Source organism: Bufo bufo, chromosome 5 (assembly GCF_905171765.1).
Source record: "Bufo bufo chromosome 5, aBufBuf1.1, whole genome shotgun sequence".
NCBI classification, from domain to species: Eukaryota; Metazoa; Chordata; class Amphibia; order Anura; family Bufonidae; genus Bufo; species Bufo bufo.
The window spans coordinates 271,728,028-271,746,849 of record NC_053393.1 but is presented as its reverse complement, the minus strand read 5'-3'; the positions used below and the strand labels follow the sequence as shown (position 1 = coordinate 271,746,849).

General features: G+C 42.4%; 1 protein-coding gene across 1 annotated transcript in view; it reads left to right on the top strand.

Annotated features, from left to right (window-relative positions):
• TRIO (trio Rho guanine nucleotide exchange factor) overlaps positions 1 to 18,822 on the top strand; it is a 796,191-nt gene that overhangs the window by 393,086 nt on the left and 384,283 nt on the right. The window contains 2 exon segments of the mRNA XM_040431356.1: positions 4,496 to 4,605; positions 10,607 to 10,676. Of these exon segments, the coding sequence (XP_040287290.1) occupies positions 4,496 to 4,605; positions 10,607 to 10,676 (180 nt within the window).

Below are 18,822 nucleotides of genomic sequence, written 5' to 3'. Positions count from 1 at the left end.
GTAATGTTCTGGAACAACAACCAGGGAACACAGCCACACAGCTCCAGTGGCTCAGTATAGAAGTCCAGGCAGGAAGCTCTATATCTGGCAACCAGAGAAGTGAGAGATGGGAATATAAGGAGGTTGGGATTGCTGGACAAGAAACAGCTGAGGAGGAGAAGCTACGGATCCCTGAGTGAGCCAAAAAGGCTTGCAAGGCAAACCCAGAAAGCTACCATTAATAAACAGCACTGTCTTTAGACATAGAACGCGCAGCCACCCGCTGCGACTTCCTGACCCCGGGTATAACGGAGTCAGGCGTGGCTCTTGACACCCTCGTGACATAGACATATGGTAAATGTAAAGTAATAACTATTTTGTAAGTTACCACTGTCTGTTAGAGAATTTTGTGAATGTTTCTAAATTTTCTGTAAATTTTGGAATTTTTTATAAATAAAGGTGAAACATATTAACTCCTTTACCACTAACATGAAGTACAATATGTCACGAGAAAACAATCTCAGAATCTCTTATATAAGTGTAAGCGTTCCTGAGTTATTACCACATAAAGTGAAATATGACAGATTTGCTAAATGTGGCTTGGTCCTTATGGTGAAAACTAGCTTGGTCTTGAAGGGGTTAAGGCTCTGTTTAACATATTGCTTTATATGCAGATGATATGCTGCTATTTTGGGGTGGCTTTGGACAATCCTTAGACCCAGTCATTACCCTTTTGGCCAATTATCGTATGTATTCGGAATCATCTACAGTATAAACTGGGATCAATTAATTTTTTGCCCCTGGACCCTTTGACCCTCTCTTTCTTGGCCCGCTCCATCCCACATCATATTGTGCCTACATTTAAATACTTGGGTGTGCAAGTTTCGGCTCGACCTGTAGATTATGCTGACCTTAATATAGCTCCTATGTTGCGGAGAAGTGCTGAAAAGATAAGTTAGCCCTCCTTTATAGGAAGAACTAATCTGTTTAAAATGATCATTACGCCCCAAATTCTTTACATTTTGAAAAACATCCCTGTGTGGGTTTTAAGGTGTCGTTTTTTTTTTTATTTATTTTTTATTCAATGTCTTTTTGAAGCCTCATCTGGAATAAATTGATCCTTTGTATTACAATCGAAACCCTACAGAGGAGTAAGGATAATGGTGGCCTTGTTGTTGTAAATCCATGGCTATGCTGTCTGGCATCTCATGCCCAGCAATTAAAGGATTGAATTTCCTTAGAATCCCTGGGCCCGGTGGGGAAGTTGATTGCCTATACTCTATGGTAGGAGGTAGACCACCCGCTGGAAACTGATCTGTTACTAGGCACCGAAGACTATCCCAACATTATTACGGCTCTTAAAAGTATGGAACAAAATTAAAGTTATGTTTAACATGCCTGCTTGCACGTGGCTTACACCACATGGGAACGGGAAAGTATTAACAGAATTAATCAATTATATTTGAAGGGTATCAAAGTTTTGATCAACTTAATGGAGAATTTGATCTATTACATTCTTTATTTTATCTGTGTGGGAATCATTCTCTATGAGTGTGATTACCGTTATGGACACTGCTCTTTTCCTAGGAGTGCACAGCATTATACTGATTTATAATGCTGTGTGTATCTGCATGACTTTTCTGATATAGAATCGTACTGAAATAATGCTGTCAGTAAAAGTAAGGTTATGCAGAGACGCATACGTGTAGCATTATAAATCATTTATAATGGTGTGCGCTCCTGCGAAACCAGCAGTGTCCATAACTCAGAATCAAGCTCATACACTGACTGTGATTCCCGCACAGGACACACTTATCTGAAAGGTCCCTTGACTCTTCATTTTTGTAGATAATATAGTAATTCCTGGTGGACATATTTCCCTGTTTTACCAAAGCTTAGTAACCTATCACCATAAATTTCTGTTCCTGGTTAGGGCAACGTGGAAACTGTATTTTGGCCCCCTCAGAAAAGCAATGGACTGATAATCTTTTATCTACCTACAAAACATGTATTAAACAGCCAGCATTACCTTGCAGAAGTCTTTACTGTGATTCTAAAGTTCTTTTTATTCTTGTTGTCTGATGCACCTAATCCATGAAAAAAGACTTTTAATCCCTGGGCATAAGGGGAATGTGGCACACATGTGAGATTTTTGGCTAGAATCCAACATAAGAACACAAGAGCCATCAAACAATCAAACAAACGCTAAGAGGTGGGAAAGGGAGAGCGTGGCAAGCTTGACTTCAACCAAAAAAGCTGCTACCCCTTTGACTTCAAGATCCTAATTTATATACCACCGGCCAGGGATTAAGTCTTTTTTCATGGATTAGGCGCATCAGAATCACACTAAAGACTTTGATACGTGTTTTGTAGGTGACAGGTTGCCTTTGATACATGTGATGTTCGAGTGTCAAGTTATTATGGGATTTTGTAGGGACTTACTTAGCTTTACCAACACTGTATGGTATTAGTTTGTCTCCAGTGCTGCAACTGTGTATGCTTGGCATTTTGCCAGAGGTAACAACAAGTGATATTGTAACTATACTGTTACTATAATATTCCTCTGTATAGAATTTTTATGTTGGTTCAACCTATTTCTACATTCTTGTGTGGTCTCTCCTATATATATAAAAGCCCGCAAGGGTACTCCAACACATTATTTACAAAATCAACTTAATAGGTAAAAAATTGTTTAATGTGATCTTTCCCATTTTCGGATAAAAACATCACCCTTCCACATCTTGCTGCAATTATTGTAGGAGTCCCATAATATCCCATGTGACATATCATCAGTTCATACCAAATGATCCTTCAAGTTCCTCTGCTTTCTGTAGGACATTAGGTTTAGATTAAAATATTGTTGTAAAATAGGCCAATTACCCCTCAATTCTTTAATTACATAAATAGGAAAATATAGACAAACAGGATTTACAGTTCGTTTCTCTCATTATATTCATTGCGTAATAATTCTTAACCATCTAGCACTTTCACCCTCTATGAATCAACTGTTTCGGGTATCTCCAATCCAAGAATTTATCACACATCTCAGCCAATCTTTTATTAATCCATTCCTCATCCTGAACTACCTTTCTACTCAGTAGCTGGCTAAATGTGAATTCACCATATTACAGTGTGCTGACTCTCAAACTTAAGTATATTGTTCCTTTCAGTTGACTTAACATGGAAGTCAGGGATTGTCACTGATTCTTGTGAGTATTAAACATTCAGTCAGTACCTTCTCAAACAGCTGATCCGTGGGTGTCCTGGGTGTTGGACGCCACTGATCAGATACTGATTAGCTATCCTCTGGTTAGGTCATCAGTTAAAAAGTGCTGGAAAGCCCCTTTAATGGTTAGACTCCTACTGTGCCATTATATATATCAATTAATGCTAGTATTACCTCCTTTTTTTTTTTTTTTTTTCTTTCCTGCCGTACATTTTAAGTCCATTGGGCCATTGAATTCAATAATGACTCCCTTGGGAGTGTCTGTCTGGTTTTTCTGTATTCAGATGTCACAACCTGCTGACATTACCCACTTCTGGGTGTGCGCCAATACCTTGACACCGATCTTACAAATGTACGGATCCTCCCTTTGGACCACTTTCTCAGAGAAAAAGTAGGACGTGACGCTACACCTTTCTTATCCCATGTAACATTGTCAACATATTGGGATTAGTTAAGGAAAAATAAAGCTGAAGTGCTTTTTTCAAGGGGAGTTTAGCAGCTTACTACATATTGCTTAGTTCAACATGTTAACTGTATTTAATAAGTTCCTGAGGGAGACAGAATTGTGTTCAGGGGAATTGTGACTATACCAGAAAAATCGAGCTCTGAATTCTGTATTGATATATTACAAAATTATTGTTCCAAACTTTTGACTGCAAAGGTTTTGCATTAAAGTGGTTATCCGGGTTCAGAGCCGAACCCGGACATACCCATATTTTCACCCAGGCATCCCCTCTGACAAGAGCATTGGAGCATTTCATGCTCCGATGCTCTCCTTTGCCCTACGCTGAATCGCGCAGGGCAAAGGCATTTTCAGGAGATCCGGTGACGTACCGGTTACTCCTTAGGGATGCGAGGCGGAGGCTTCCTCTCAGCAGTGAGCCCAGTGATGTCACCGGCACTGATGGTCGTAAAACGGCTAGGGCAGCGCTAAAGCCAGCCCATCAGAGCCGGTGACGCCACCGAACACACTGCTGTATTGTGTTATTTCGCAGGGCAAGGGAGAGAATCGGTGCATGAAATTCTCCAGTGCTAACATCAGAGGGCTGCCTGGGTGAAAATATGTGTATGTCCGGGTTCAGCTTTCACCCCGAACAACCCCTTTAAGTACTTATAACTGCCATGCATAGGGTGAATATTGTGGCACATACCTGGCAAAATCTGAGATAATTATGCATCTAACGCATTACTATTTTGCTGCAGTAAATTCACCCCATTTGGCTGTACCGCAATACCTCAATCTGTCTAAGACTTAGTAAATAGTTCTGTTCTTTCTGTGATGTATTGCAGACTTATTTGTGGGAAATAACTAGCGGAGTTGAAGAAATTCCACCTGGCATTGTGAATAAAGAGCATATCATTTTTGGAAACATGCAGGACATTTATGAGTTTCATAATAAGTGAGTACTGTTTAAGATTACTACCTTTTTAATGTAATTCATAAACCATTTCACGTTGATCTGTTTGCAAGAACTGCTGTTGGCTGGAACCAGGCACTGGAGCGAGACATCGCCGCACACTGTGTAGGTGCCATGCCAAATTACTGCGACAAGTGATAGAGATTTTCTTTTGGAAGTTTGCGGCCATCTCACAGTCAATTATAAAAAATACATCCACCACAGTTTTAGCCCACCCATATGACTTCACTCTTATTGGCATCCAGGTGTTACTAATCAAATTGACAAAATTAGTAAATTGGCAGGACATTTTTCCTGCGTAGTGTTAATGTGAAAATCACCTTAACATCTCAACAAAAAAGTCAAGATGTAGAACTACCCTAAACACAAAACGTTTGGCATTCTAAAGCACACAGAGGTATGTCTAGATCATGCCAAAAGGATTTTAGCCATGAGTCGATAAACCAATGCCTGTCAATCTGGGAAGGAGTTTAAAGAGGACCTGTCACCTGCATGCGCAGTGAGTGAAGGCCGCTCTCCTGATGCCGGCTTCCTCACTGTGACGTAGTCGGCGCAGGCACAGTGAGGAAGCCAGCAGCAGGAGAGCGGCCTTCACTTACTGTGCCTGTGCCGAATACAGAAGTAAACAGCGCAGGCACGGGATTTCGTCTGCGACGCAGGGAACAGGGACAGTTATTTCCATCAGCCAAAACCAGTAGTGAAGCCTACACAGAGATAAGGTACAGTTCTGTGTTTTTTACCTGCACCTGGGTTTGGTGACAATCATTGATCAAATAACTGAAGTGTGAACTAGGCCTTACATGAAATTATCAGGGATAAGTGAAACAATCATTTTGATAACTGGCCCTTGTAAGGCTACCTATACATATTGTGGCTCCAACAGCAAGATCCACACATGGCTCACTGCTAATTTTTTGTTGTTGCCATCTTCATATGTGCCTGCATTGCTGACAAAAATTATGTTTAATGTATGCATTACACTTAGAGGCTCCAAATTCCCTGCAGCTGTCGCGCCCTCCTCACTTTGTCAGGGCCAGGCAGTGTAAATATTATCAGACTTGGCCCTGCAAATCAAAGTGGAGAGGACGCAGCAGTTACAGAGAGAGCTGAGCCTCTAGGAGTAATAGCAACGTCCCCTCATTATTTATATATAATTAAATATATAACATTTTTCTCAGCAATTCGGGCACATATGAACCTGGGACCAACACAGATGCCTTTAGCTGCCAAGTGCACATGTAACAGGTCAGCCAGTTTCACAGGTACAAATCTGCTGACAAATGCCCTTTAAGGGTACTTTCACACTTGCGTTGTGTGTTGCCTGAACTGCCTGCCGGAACCAGAAATCCGTATGCAAACAGATATAATTTTTAGATGGATCCGTCTCTCCGGTGTCATCCGGAAAAACTGATACGGTATTTATTTTTTTCGCATTTTTAACCCCTTAAGGACATAGGACGTACCGGTACGCCCTATTTCCCGAGTCCTTAAGGACCAAGGACGTACCGGTACGTCCTGACTTAAAATCGGAATTCCGGCGCCGCGGGGGTTAATCGGAACGGGACGCCGGCTGAAATCATTTGACCCCCCCTTATCGGCGATCGCAGAAAACCGCAGGTCAATTCAGACCTGCGGTTTTCTGCGTTTCCGGTCCATTCGGGTGTCCTGTGACCCGATGAACCGGAAAAAGACTGCGATCGGTGGCGTAATTATTCACCACCTATCGCAGTCCGAGGATTTGGAGAGGCGGTGCTGGCCCTGGTGCTGAACGCCGCTGTCCAGGGTGCTGATTGGTGCAGGGGAGAGAGGCGCGAGATTCAAACTTCCTGGCGCTCCTCTCTCCCCTCCTCTTCCTGTCCAGCACCCTGACCGTGCAGCATCGTCCAGCACCAGCTCCTGCGTCCCCCCTAATCGGCATACATCACCCTCCTGCACCCATCGCCACCCAGGTAGGTTAGGGGTCAGTGAGGGAGAGGCAACCGTTAGGCAGGGAAAGAAGGGAAAAGTAAGTTAGAAAAAAAAAAAAGGAAAAAGTACTTTTATTCCAAACTTCCATCTATCCATCTAACCCTAACCCAGACCCCCCCCCCTGCCACTTGCCCCCCCCACCAAGGAGGGGGGGGGGGGCAAGTGGCATCCGGAAATGTCAAGTGCCATCCGGAAATGTCTGCATTATTCCGATAATGCAGCATGTCCACCCAGAGGTGATCCTGCCTATGACCGGCTGTATAAGATACGGCCGGTGATCGATCACTTTGGGGCCAAATTCATGGAGGCCTACGTACCTGGAAGGTAGGTCGCGGTTGATGAGTCTCTCGTTGCGTTCAAGGGGAGACTCAGTTTCCGCCAATACATTCCCACAAAGCGGGCGAGGTATGACGTGAAGCTATACAAAATTATAGGGTACACTTACAAATTTCGTGTGTACAAGGGGCGAGATTCCCGTATTCAACCCCCAGAATGTCCCCCCACTCTGGGTGTTAGCGGGAAACTCGTGTGGGACCTTATGTACCCACTGCTGGATAATGGTTACCACTTGTACGTGGATAACTTTTATACCAGCATTCCCTTGTTCAGGTCCCTTGCCGCCAGATCCACGTTCGCTTGTGGGACCGTGCGGAAAAATCAACGCGGCCTCCCTGCCTACCCCCTCCAGGTACCTATCCCCAGGGGTGAGACCCGTGCCCTTACCAGTGGAACCTGTTGCTGGTCAGGTATAAGGACAAGAGGGATGTCCTTATGCTGTCCACAATCCACGGTAACGGCACCACCCATGTCCATGTTCGAGGTACCGCGGCAACGGGTCCTCAGCCCGATTGTATCGTCGACTACAATCGGTATATGGGAGGAGTTGATCTCTCCTGATCAAAGTCCTCACGCCATAAAAAAACGCCATGCGCAAAACCCGGGCATGGTACAAAAAAGTTACGGTCTACTTGGTACTGTTGCCATGTACAACTCTTTTGTACTATCCCGAAGCGCTGGCAGCACAGTGATATTCTCCAGTTCTATGAGGCAGTCCTCAAGGCCCTGATCTTTTCGTACCGGGAAAGAGCAGGCCGGAGTACCTCCCGGGAAACTGGAGGGCAGCCCTGATCGTCCCTGGCCAACACTTTCCAGGTGTGGTCCCACCCATACTGGAACGAATGGGACGAACCCAAAAAAAGTGCAGAGTGTGTCCCACAAGAGGGGTATACGGAAGGACACCACTACCTCAATTTGACACGTTGCCCCCGATCATTCCGGGCCTCATGCATTATCAATTGCTCCCTCAGGGAGTATCACACTTCCATGGAAGTACTACATTTTTATAATCCCCAACAGTCCACTAGAGAACATAAAACACTATGGCTCTCAGACTTTGGAGACACGGAGAACAATTTTTCTTTCCCCAAAAAATATTAGTTTTAGTGCAGTGCATCCTCAAACTGCGGCCCTCCAGATGTTGTAAAACTATAACTCCCAGCATGCCCCTGACAACCTACAGCCATCAGCAGGGCATGGTTGGAATTGTAGTTTTACAAACATCTGGAGGGCCGCAGTTTTAGGGATGCCTGCTTAGTGTTTCCAAAGTCTGAGAGCCATACATATTGGGCATCCGTCGCGTGCGTAAAAGTCGTCGCTATAAAAATAACTTTTGACCAAACGCCTCGGATGAACGGTGTTTAAAAATATTAAATAAAAACTGTGTCAAAACACACATTTTTGGCAAAATTTCAATTTGAATCCATTTTGCTGTAAATAAGCAACGGGTTAACAGCCAAACAAAACTAAATATTTATTGCCCCGATTCTGTAGTTTGCAGAAACACCCCATATGTGCTCGTAAATGGCTATATAGCCACACGGGCAGGGCATAGAACGAAGGAACTCCATACGGTTTCTGGAAGGCAGATTTTGAATGGACAGTGTTTTTTTTTTACAACCATGTCCCATTAGAAGCCCCCCCCCTGATTGTAGCCTAGACTAGAAACTCCAAAAAAGTGACCCCATCTAAGAAACTACACCCCTCAAGGTATTCAAAAGTTACTTACAAACTAATGTTAATCCTTTAGGTGTTCCACAAAACTAAATCACGAATGTAGAAACAATTTTTAGAATTTAATTTTTTTGTTACATTTGCCTCAAAAAAAGAGTAAAATAGAGCAACCAAAAATCAAATTTACCCAAAAATAGTCCCAAAACAACACCACCTTATCCGTAGTTTCCTAGATGGGGTCACTTTTATGGAGTTTCTACTCTAGGGTTGCATCAGGGGCTTGAAAGGGTACATGGTGTAAATAAACCAGTCCAGCAAATCTGCCTTCCAAAAACCATATGGTGTTCCCCTTCTTCTATGTCCTGCCGTTTAGCCAAATAGTATTTTAATGACCACATTGGGGTGTTTTCTGCAAACTACAGAATCAGGGCAACCAATTGTGAGTTATTGTTGGCAGTTAACCCTTGTTTTACTCCTGGAAAAAATTGATTATATTGGAAAATCTTCCAAAAAATTGAAATTTCTAAATTGTTTTCTCCATCTGCCATTAACTCTTGTGGAACACCTAAAAGGGTTAAGCAAGGTTAGTAAACCCAGTTTTTAATACCTTGATGGGGTTTACTTTCTTAGATGGAGTCACTTTTGAAATTTCTATTCTGGGGGGGGGGTGCAACAGGGGGCTTCAAATGGGACATGGTATAAACAAAACCAGTCCTGCCAAATCTGCCTTCCAAAACCCATATGGTGTTTCCCTCCTTCTATGTGCTACCTTTCGGCCAAACAGTAGTTTACGACCACATATGGGGTGTTTTTGCAAACTACAGAATCAGGGCAACCCATTTTGAGTGTTGTTTGGCAGTTAACCCTTGTTTTACTCCTGGAAAAAATTGATTATATTGGAAAATAAAGTTTGAAAAAACAGTTTTGAAATACCTTGAGGGGTGTAGTTTTCTAGAAATGGGGGTCATTTTTGAGAGGTTTTCTATTATCTAAGCCTCACAATATGACTTCAAACTGAACTGGTCCATAAAAAGTGGAATTTTGAATGATTATCTGAAAATTTCAAAATTTGCTTCTAAACTTCTAAGCCTTGTAACATCCCCAAAAAATAAAATATCATTCCCAAAATGCTACAAACATGAAGTAGACATTGGGGTATGTAAAGTCATCACAATTTTTGGGGGTATTACTATGTATTACAGAAGTAGAGAAACAGAAACTTTGAAATTTTGCATATTTTTCAAAATGTTTGGTAAAAATTGTATTTTTTTATGCAAAAAATAACTAACTTTTGGACCCAATTTAGCAGTGACATGAAGTACAATATTTGACGAAAAAACTATCTCAGAACGGCCTGGGTAAGTCAAAGCGTTATAAAGTTATGAGCACTTAAAGTGACACTGGTCAGATTTGCAAAAAATGGCCAGGTCTTAAGGTGAAAATGAGCCCGGTCCTTAAGGGGTTATAAGGTCTGCGGCTGGCATGGGCAGACCCGGGGAAACTGGATCAGTTTGCCAGAACACTTTGTACCGGGATCCGGCATTAATTACATTTCAGTGGAAATATATGCAGTGTCCGTACGTCCAGAATTTTTGCCGGGAAGAAAATACTGCAGCATGCTGCAGATATTTTCATCCTAGCCAAATACCTGTAAGAGACTGCACTGAAGTACATCATGATGCATACTGAAACGGAATGCATCTCCAATCATAATGCATTAGGATAAAACTGAAGCGTTTTTTTCCAGTATTGAGCCCCTAGAACGGAACTCTATACCGGAAAAGAATAATGCTAGTGTGAAAGTACCTTTATTTGGTGAAAACAATGTCCTTTATGCTTGTTTTCCCCCACAGCAGGTTTCTGGGAATGGCCCATCCTCCTCCATACACATTCAGTTATTGTCTGATATTTATCTAACATGTTTAGTCAACTGTAAAGTAATATTTTAAAGTATGTTGTAAGTTAACGTGATGCTAATGTATTTTTTTATTTTTTTATTTTAAAGTGTATTTCTTAAGGAGCTTGAAAAGTATGAACAATTGCCAGAAGATGTGGGACATTGTTTTGTCACCTGGGTAATTTATTAATTTCTGATGATGATTGCATATTTGCTGGTATAAAGGAGTTTCAGGATAGTCATCAATATATGATAAGAGTTTAAAGAGGCCCCTGTACTTCAGTGAGCACTGCTGCCTTTTCCTAGGCCAGTAGCATTAGGTTCATTGGTCATGTTGCCCAGGTCCAGCTCAGTCCCATTGAAGTGAATGGACATGAACGGCAGTACCAAGCACAATGAATGATGCTGTGCTTGATATGCTATGAGGAGACGGCAGTGCTTATCAGACCACCTTGGCTTCTTCAAACTGCTGATCAGCAGGGGTGCCAGGAGTTGGACGGCCATCAGATATTGACTTATCCTGTATGTATATATTTTTTTTCACAATTTAGTATGTGTTTAGATAAAATTGTAATATATCGTATTTGGTGGAATGTGATGCAATCTCCTTCCTCAGTTCCCCAAAAAATCAAAGCAGGTGTAAAAAATCTACTAGATTCATCATATTGTCATGCATTAAACGAGGCATGGACTCGCAGGGCAGGGATGTAATGTTACCACTTTACAAAGCGCTGGTGCGGCCTCACCTGGAATATGCAGTCCAGTTCTGGGCACCAGTCCATAGAAAGGACGCACTGCAGCTGGAAAAAGTACAGAGGAGAGCGACTAAAATAAGAGGCATGGAGGGTCTTGGTTATGAAGAAAGATTAAAAGAATTAAATTTATTTAGTCTTGAGAAGAGACGTCTAAGGGAGGACATGATTACCTTGTACAAGTATATAAATGGGCCATACAAAAAATACGGCAAAAAGCTGTTCCATGTAAAATGTGCTCAAAAGACAAGGGGGCACTGCCTCCGACTAAAAAAGAAAAAGTTCAGTCTCCAGAAGCGTCAAAGCTTCTTTACTGTGAGAACTGTGAATCTGTGGAATAGACTTCCTCAGGACGTGGTCACAGCAGGAACAGTGGACAGTTTCAAAAAGGGTTTAGACGAATTCTTAAAAGTAAATGACATTAATGCTTATGAAAACATGTAGAAATCTGAGTCTCACTTCCTTCTGGGATTCGCGTCCACACCTATCCCTTGGTTGATCTAGATGGACGTATGTATTTTTTTAACCGTATTAACTATGTAACTTTATAGTTGGCTTACTTTGTATCAAAAATTTGTATAAAAATTTTGATGCAAAATGGCACATCTTAACCTTTTCATGACTGGGGTGTTTTGGTCCAAGGTGGTACCTTGGAACCGAACCCGAGTTCCGTGAAAGGTTTTTTGCAGTAGATTTTTTAAGTTATTACCCGAAGTCTCAGGAGATTTCGCAAAGTAATAACTGCGGCTCATCGGAGCCAAAACATTAGAATACTGTTCGGAGCTCCCGCTCCGTACAGTATTCTAACGAAATTGAATGCGAATCGACTTCGGATGTTTCATCCGAAGTCTATTCGCTCATCCCTGATTCTAATCATTCAAATAGACTTTTTTTTTTTTTGTAGAGAGGACTACTCTATTTTTCGCTTGATAAGACGCACCACAGGTTTTAGAAGAGGAAAAAAATATCTATCAGACCCCCATATGAGGACATCAGATCAGACCTCAGAGCAGACCCCCATCAGACCTCAGATCAGACTTCCCAGGTCTGGAGGTCTCCCCTGCAGTGTCTCTCAGATTTTTTCTGTCCCTGCGCTGCACTGTCACCTGACTGCGTGCAGCGTCAGGTTATAGTGCACACACTACACCCTGACACTGTACACAGTCAGGACAGTGCAGCGCAGCCCCATGGAAGAAGACCAGGGAGGTTGAGTACTGGCTCTTGGTTCACTTCCCGAACATGCTACATACTAGTGAACGCTTTGATAATGCAGCCATAGTTCCAGGTGCCACGCAATTGAGCGGCAAAGGAAGTACACAAATATTTAGTTTTGTAATGCCCTCTGCAACCTGCTGTATATTTACATGGCATGTTTGGGAAGGAGTGAAGCCACAACTTGACAAATGAGGCACATGGGATTATAACATTATTAGCTTATTTTCTTCATAAATATTTAAAATGAGATACCAAATTTTGGTGTAAATTACAGTAGAGTGTAGATACGGCCACAGCAGTTAATATTGATAAGACCAGCGTTGCTATCACTCTGGTTACGTACTGATTATTGGCATTCAGTGGCAGCCTCAGATTTATTTTTTTCCCAAAATCGAGAAAATCAGTAACCCACTCCCACAGATCGATGCAACCTCCAACGCATTTACGATATCTCAAATCCCATATATCCAATAATACAGACTCGGAAGTGCACATCTGTCTTGGCTTTTTTCCCAGAGACACTTAAAGGAGAACTCCCGCAATTATTATTATTTTTTTCTGACCTGTTAGAAAGGTTCATGATATAATCTGTGGTGAATGTAATCTTCTTACCAGTGTCTGTGAGCTATCCTCTCCCTCCTGCCTCTCGGCTGTGTCAGCATTAGCAATCAAACTTTACAAATAACACAGCATCTTATATGTGGACAGGATGCCAGTTTTCCTATGTAATCCTATGGGAGCCTCAATGTCAGTCTAATAGGAATGAATAGAGAAGTAACGGACTTCCTGTGTCAGTTGGAGATCAGAGTTGGTCACATGACAGCTAAAAATTTGAAGGGGGGGGATAGCTCACAAATAGTTATTGATGAGAAGATTACATTCACTACAGATTATATAATGTACCTTTCTAGCAGGTCAGAGAATAAAAAAATCATGTGAGAGTGCTACTTTAAGCCAACCCCCTTTAAACTTGTTTTCTTGGAATAAAGATTTTTTTTATGTAAAGCAGCCTGTTTCCGTAAATAGAAGATTAATTCTTACCTGCTCCCCACCACTCCGTCCTCCTTGCTGGCTGACTGCATGTCCATGTTCTGTCCTGGGTTGTTCACATTGTACATCTGCCACATAATGTACAGTGCTTTGTCAAATTATTTGTACCCCTTGAACTTTTCCACATTTTGCCTGTTAGGCTACTTTCACACTTGCGGCAGGACGGATCCGACATGCTGTTCACCATGTCGGATCCATCCTTCCGGTATTTCGCCGTGCCGCCAGACCGCCGCTCCGTCCCCATTGACTTTAATGGGGACGGGGGCGGAGCTCCGGCGCAGCACGTCGGTGCACGGCGAAAGCCGCCGGACTAAAAAGTCGGACATGCAGGTCTTTTTAGTCCGGCGGCTTTCGCCGTGCTGCGCCGGAGCTCCGCCCCGTCCCCATTATAGTCAATGGGGACGGAGCGGCAGCACGATGAAATAGCGGAAGGACGGATCCGACATGGTGAACAGCATGTCTGATCCGTCCTGCCGCAAGTGTGAAAGTACACTTACACCAACCAACTTAAATGTATTTTATTGTGATTTTATCTGATAGACCAACATGAAGTAGCAAGTATCTGTGAAGTGAAAAGAAAAGGATGCATGGTTTTCAACATTTTTAATTAATAAAAATCAGAAAAGTATGGCATGCATTTGTATTTGCCCCCCTGTACTCTGATACCCCTAAATAAAATCCAGTGTGACCAATTGCCTTCAGAAGTCACCCAATCAGTAAATAGTCCACCTGTGTGCAATTTATTCTCAGTAGAACTACAGCTGATCTGTGAAGGCCTCACTGGTTTGTTAGTGAACATTAGTGATTAAACGGCATCATGAAATCCTAGGAACACACCAGACAGGTCAGGGATAAAGTTGTGAAATGTAAGTTGGGTTATAAAAAATATCCCAAGCTCTGAACATCTCACGGACATCACAGGCAAGGAGAGTACTAATTAGAGAAGCAGCCAAGAGGCCCATGGTCACTCTTGAGGAGCTGCAGAGATCCACAGCTCAGTTGGGAGAATCTGTCCACAAGACAACTATTATTCTTGTACTTTCAGAAATCTGACCTGGCCATTTTTGAAAGCAAGCCATAAGAAGTCCCAATTGTAGTTTGCACAAGCCATGTAGGGGACACAGCAAAACATTGGAAGGAGGTAGTTTGGTCAGATGAGGACCAAAGTTGAGCATTTTGGCCTAAATGCAAAACACCATGTGTGGTGAAAAATTAACACTGCACATCATCCCCACCTTGAAACATGGTGGTGGCAGCATCATACTGTGGGGATGCTTTTCTTTAGGAGGGACAGAGTAGCTGGTCAGAGTTGATGAGAAGATGGATGAAGTTAAATACAGTGCAATCCTGGAGGTAAACCTGGTAGTGGCTGCAAAAGACTTGAGACTGGGTCAGAGGTTCACCTCCCAGCAGGACAATGACCCTAAACACACAGCCTGAGCTTTCAATGGAATAGTATAGATCAAAGCATTTTCCTGGCCATGGTTAGAATGACCCAAAGTCCAGACCTAAATCCCATTGAGATTCTGTGGCAAGACTTTGCTGTTCAAAGACGATCGTCATCCAATCTGACTGAGCTTGAGCTCTTTTTCAAAAAAGTTTCTAGATATGCAAAGCTGGTAGAGACATACCCCCAAAAGACTTGCAGCTGTAATTGCAGTGAAAAGTGGTCCTATAAAGTATTGACTCAGGGGGGCTGAATACAAATGCATATATAATTTTCTTTTCACTTCACACATAACAGTTGTTGTTCAAAATTATTCAACCCCAATGCTGTAAAGGGTTTTAGGGAATTTAGTGTAAATTTGTAATTGTGTTCAGAATGAAATCTTACAAGGACTTTTAAAGAACCAATGCAACTACAATGACATCAATTGTTTTTGTAATACAGTATTAAATGTTTTTTCTGTTATTTCTTCATTGACGACAATTATTCAACCCCTTAAAGACTACCACTCTTAAGAACAGAGGTTCATTCAAGTGTTTTCGATCAGGTATTGAAACACCTGTGGATGTCAAGGAGCAGCAATCAAGCATAATAAGCACCATTAGGCAGATTTAAAAGGAATGTGATACTCAGCTCCTTCTAGACATTTACTGGTGTGTTTACAAACATGGTGAAGTCAAGAGAATGGTCCAGGAAGACAAGAGAAGAGGTGATTCTCTACACAGGAAGGGCAATGACTATAAGAAGATTGCAAAGATGTTAAACATACCAAGAGACACCATAGGAAGCATCATTTCGCAAATCAAGGCAAAGGGGCACTGTTGAAACGCTACCTGGTCGTGGCAGAAAGAAGATGCTGACTTCGACTGCTGTGCGCTACCTGAAGCGCAAAGTGGAGAAAAGTCCCCGTGTGACTGCTGAGGAACTGGAAAAAGATTTGTCAGATGTGGGTACTGAAGTTTCAGCTCAGACAATAAGGCGCACACTGCGTAATGAAGGCCTCCATGCCAGAACTCCCCGGCGCACCCCCTTGCTGTCTCCAAAGAATAAGAGTTGACTGCAGTATGCCAAAAGTCATGTGGACAAACCACAAAAGTTTTGGGATAGTGTTCTGTGGACTGATGAAACAAAATTAGAACTGTTTGGGCCCATGGATCAACGTTATGTTTGGAGGAGGAAGAACAAGCCTATGAAGAAAAGAACACCTTGCCTACTGCCATGGCGGGGGATCAATCATGCTTTGGGGCTGTTTTGCTTCTACAGGTACACGGAAGCTTCAGCGTGTGCAAGGTACCATGAATTCTCTTCAGTACCAGGAGATATTGGATGAAAATGTGATGCAGTCCGTCACAAACCTGAGGCTTGGGAGACGTTGGACCTTTCAACAGGACAATGATCCCAAGCATACCTCTAAGTCCACTAGAGCATGGTTGCAGATTAAAGGCTGGAACATTTTGAAGTGGCCATCGCAGTCACCAGACTTAAATCCGATTGAGAACCTCTGGTGGAACTTAAAGAAAGCAGTTGCAGCGCACAAGCCTAAGAATGTGACTGAACTGTAGGCTTTTTGCCCATGAAGAATGGGGCGAAGATACCCGTAGATCGCGTGCAAGACAGCTTGTATCAGCTATGCTTCACGTTTAAAAGCTGTTAAAAACTGGAAAAGGTATGTTGTACTAGTACTAAGATTGAATGTCACTTGGGGTTGATATAAAACCTGATTAATGATGTGAGCACAGAAAAGGACATATTGTGCTTATTTCATTATAAATTGTTATGTTATATTTGTCTGACTTAGGCTAGTTTGCACTACTTGCGCGGCAGGACGGATTCCGACATGCATGTCTACCATGTCGGGATCCTGTCCTGTGGCTATGACATAAAGTAATTTTAGTCCGGGCGGCTTTCGCCGTGCACCGCCTGTGCTGCGCCGGAGCTTCCGCCCCTCGTCCCCATTATAGTCAATGGGGACGGAGGCGGCGGGCCCGGGGACTACGGCAAAATGGCCGCAGGACGGATCCGACATGGTGAACAGCATGTTGGATCGTCCTGCCGCAAGTGTGAAAGTACCCTTACAGGTGCCTCTTTGATTTAATTGTAAACAAGATGACTGAAATGATCAAAATCAATGTCAAACTGGCCTAAAACAATCAATTTCAGTGGGGGTTGAATAATTTTGAACACAACTGTACATGCTACTTTGTATTGTTCTATACATAAAATCCCAATAAAATACATTTAAGATTGTTGGTGTAACATGAAAAAATGTGGTGTGAATACTTAAGGCACTGTATAACTAGTATATTATCAGACAAGACAATGCCTTTTAAAAGGGTTGGCCTTGTGTACATAATTAGCATTTAATAATCCAAATTTTTTTTTCGATAGCATGCCTCCAAAAATTCCTAACTTGGTACTCTATTGGCCACATGTGAAATTACTGAAACAATCTAGGTTTTTTAACTGTTCTTATTCTTTAATAAATAGTTTTTTGCCATGATGTGACCCCTTTTAAATTCGGGTTTTGAATGTTGTTATACAGATACTAATATATATTGCTATATAGTTATATATACTTATATACAGTACAGACCAAAAGTTTGGACACACCTTCTCATTCAAAGAGTTTTTCTTTATTTTCATGACTATGAAGGCATCAAAACTATGACAGCACATAACAAGTAGGTACTGAGGGCACCGTCCTCCCACCTGGAATTGAAGGAACGCCATCCTGGCCTAATCCGACCGTCCAAGAAATCGGGGTGCAGGGCTTGAACAGAATGAAATAGAGAACAAGATGCAAAGATAAGCTGCACTCACCATTCGTGTTCACGCTTCTTTATTGCAGGGCATGTTGCGGGGGGCAGACTCACATGGAGTATCAATCCACAGTGACGGCCTTTTCGCGGTATGACCGCTTCCTCCGGCTGTTGATCCACTCTGTGGAATCAAGTGTGTGCTAGTTATAGCCTCATATGGGGGAGGGTTCAGCTGACCCATCACTCAAACACCCTTGAGGCTACACCCACTGCACACACCTGAAACACAGGTGCATTGATACATTAGTGCAAGTTTAAGTTTAAAAACAATACTGACTACAAATGAAACAATAGTTACAAAAAATGACACATAGTTCTGCGAATAGTATCTACACACATGGAAGGTACATAAATATAAATGGAAGGGATGCAAAAGTTAATGCAATAATATATAAATACAAAAACGTATAAATATACGTACAGTGACTAAAGATATCTAAGGGTGTATACATAGGAGAATCATATTTATATAGCGTCCTATTCAATGAATGCTGCCAAATCATTGCGTTCGTTTAAGCCTAAACAACCTGTGGCATCCGTTTTAATAATATACAGAGCTTCCTTTTGGAGCAGGGTGCGGGTGTCTATCACCCTCCTGAACTGGTGGGGGGACATCCTCTGGGTTACAATATCTCTGAACCCTTTAATGCACAAGAAGTAGCCTGTCTGGAATTTATGGCAGACACGGATCTAAGCCCGGACTCTGCACCACCCACCCCACATAGCAGTTTCACAGAGAGGTATTCCATTCCTCTTTTTGCCCCCCTATGCCCGCCGGCTCGATAATTGATGTATTTTATAAGAGGAATTCTGAGAGATACAAAGGCCTTAATATATCCAAAAGGGTGAGGAGAATTTGAATAAGAGGCAACTCAATGCCATACAATGCTGCGTAACTCGGGACCTCATTATCAAGCCGGCGGACAAGGGTGGTAACGTTGTTGTTAGTTCACGTGATTTTTATGCCACTGAGGCGGGAAAGACAGTTGAATGATGGTTTGAGACATACAAAAATTACTCTCTGATCCCATTCCCGAAATT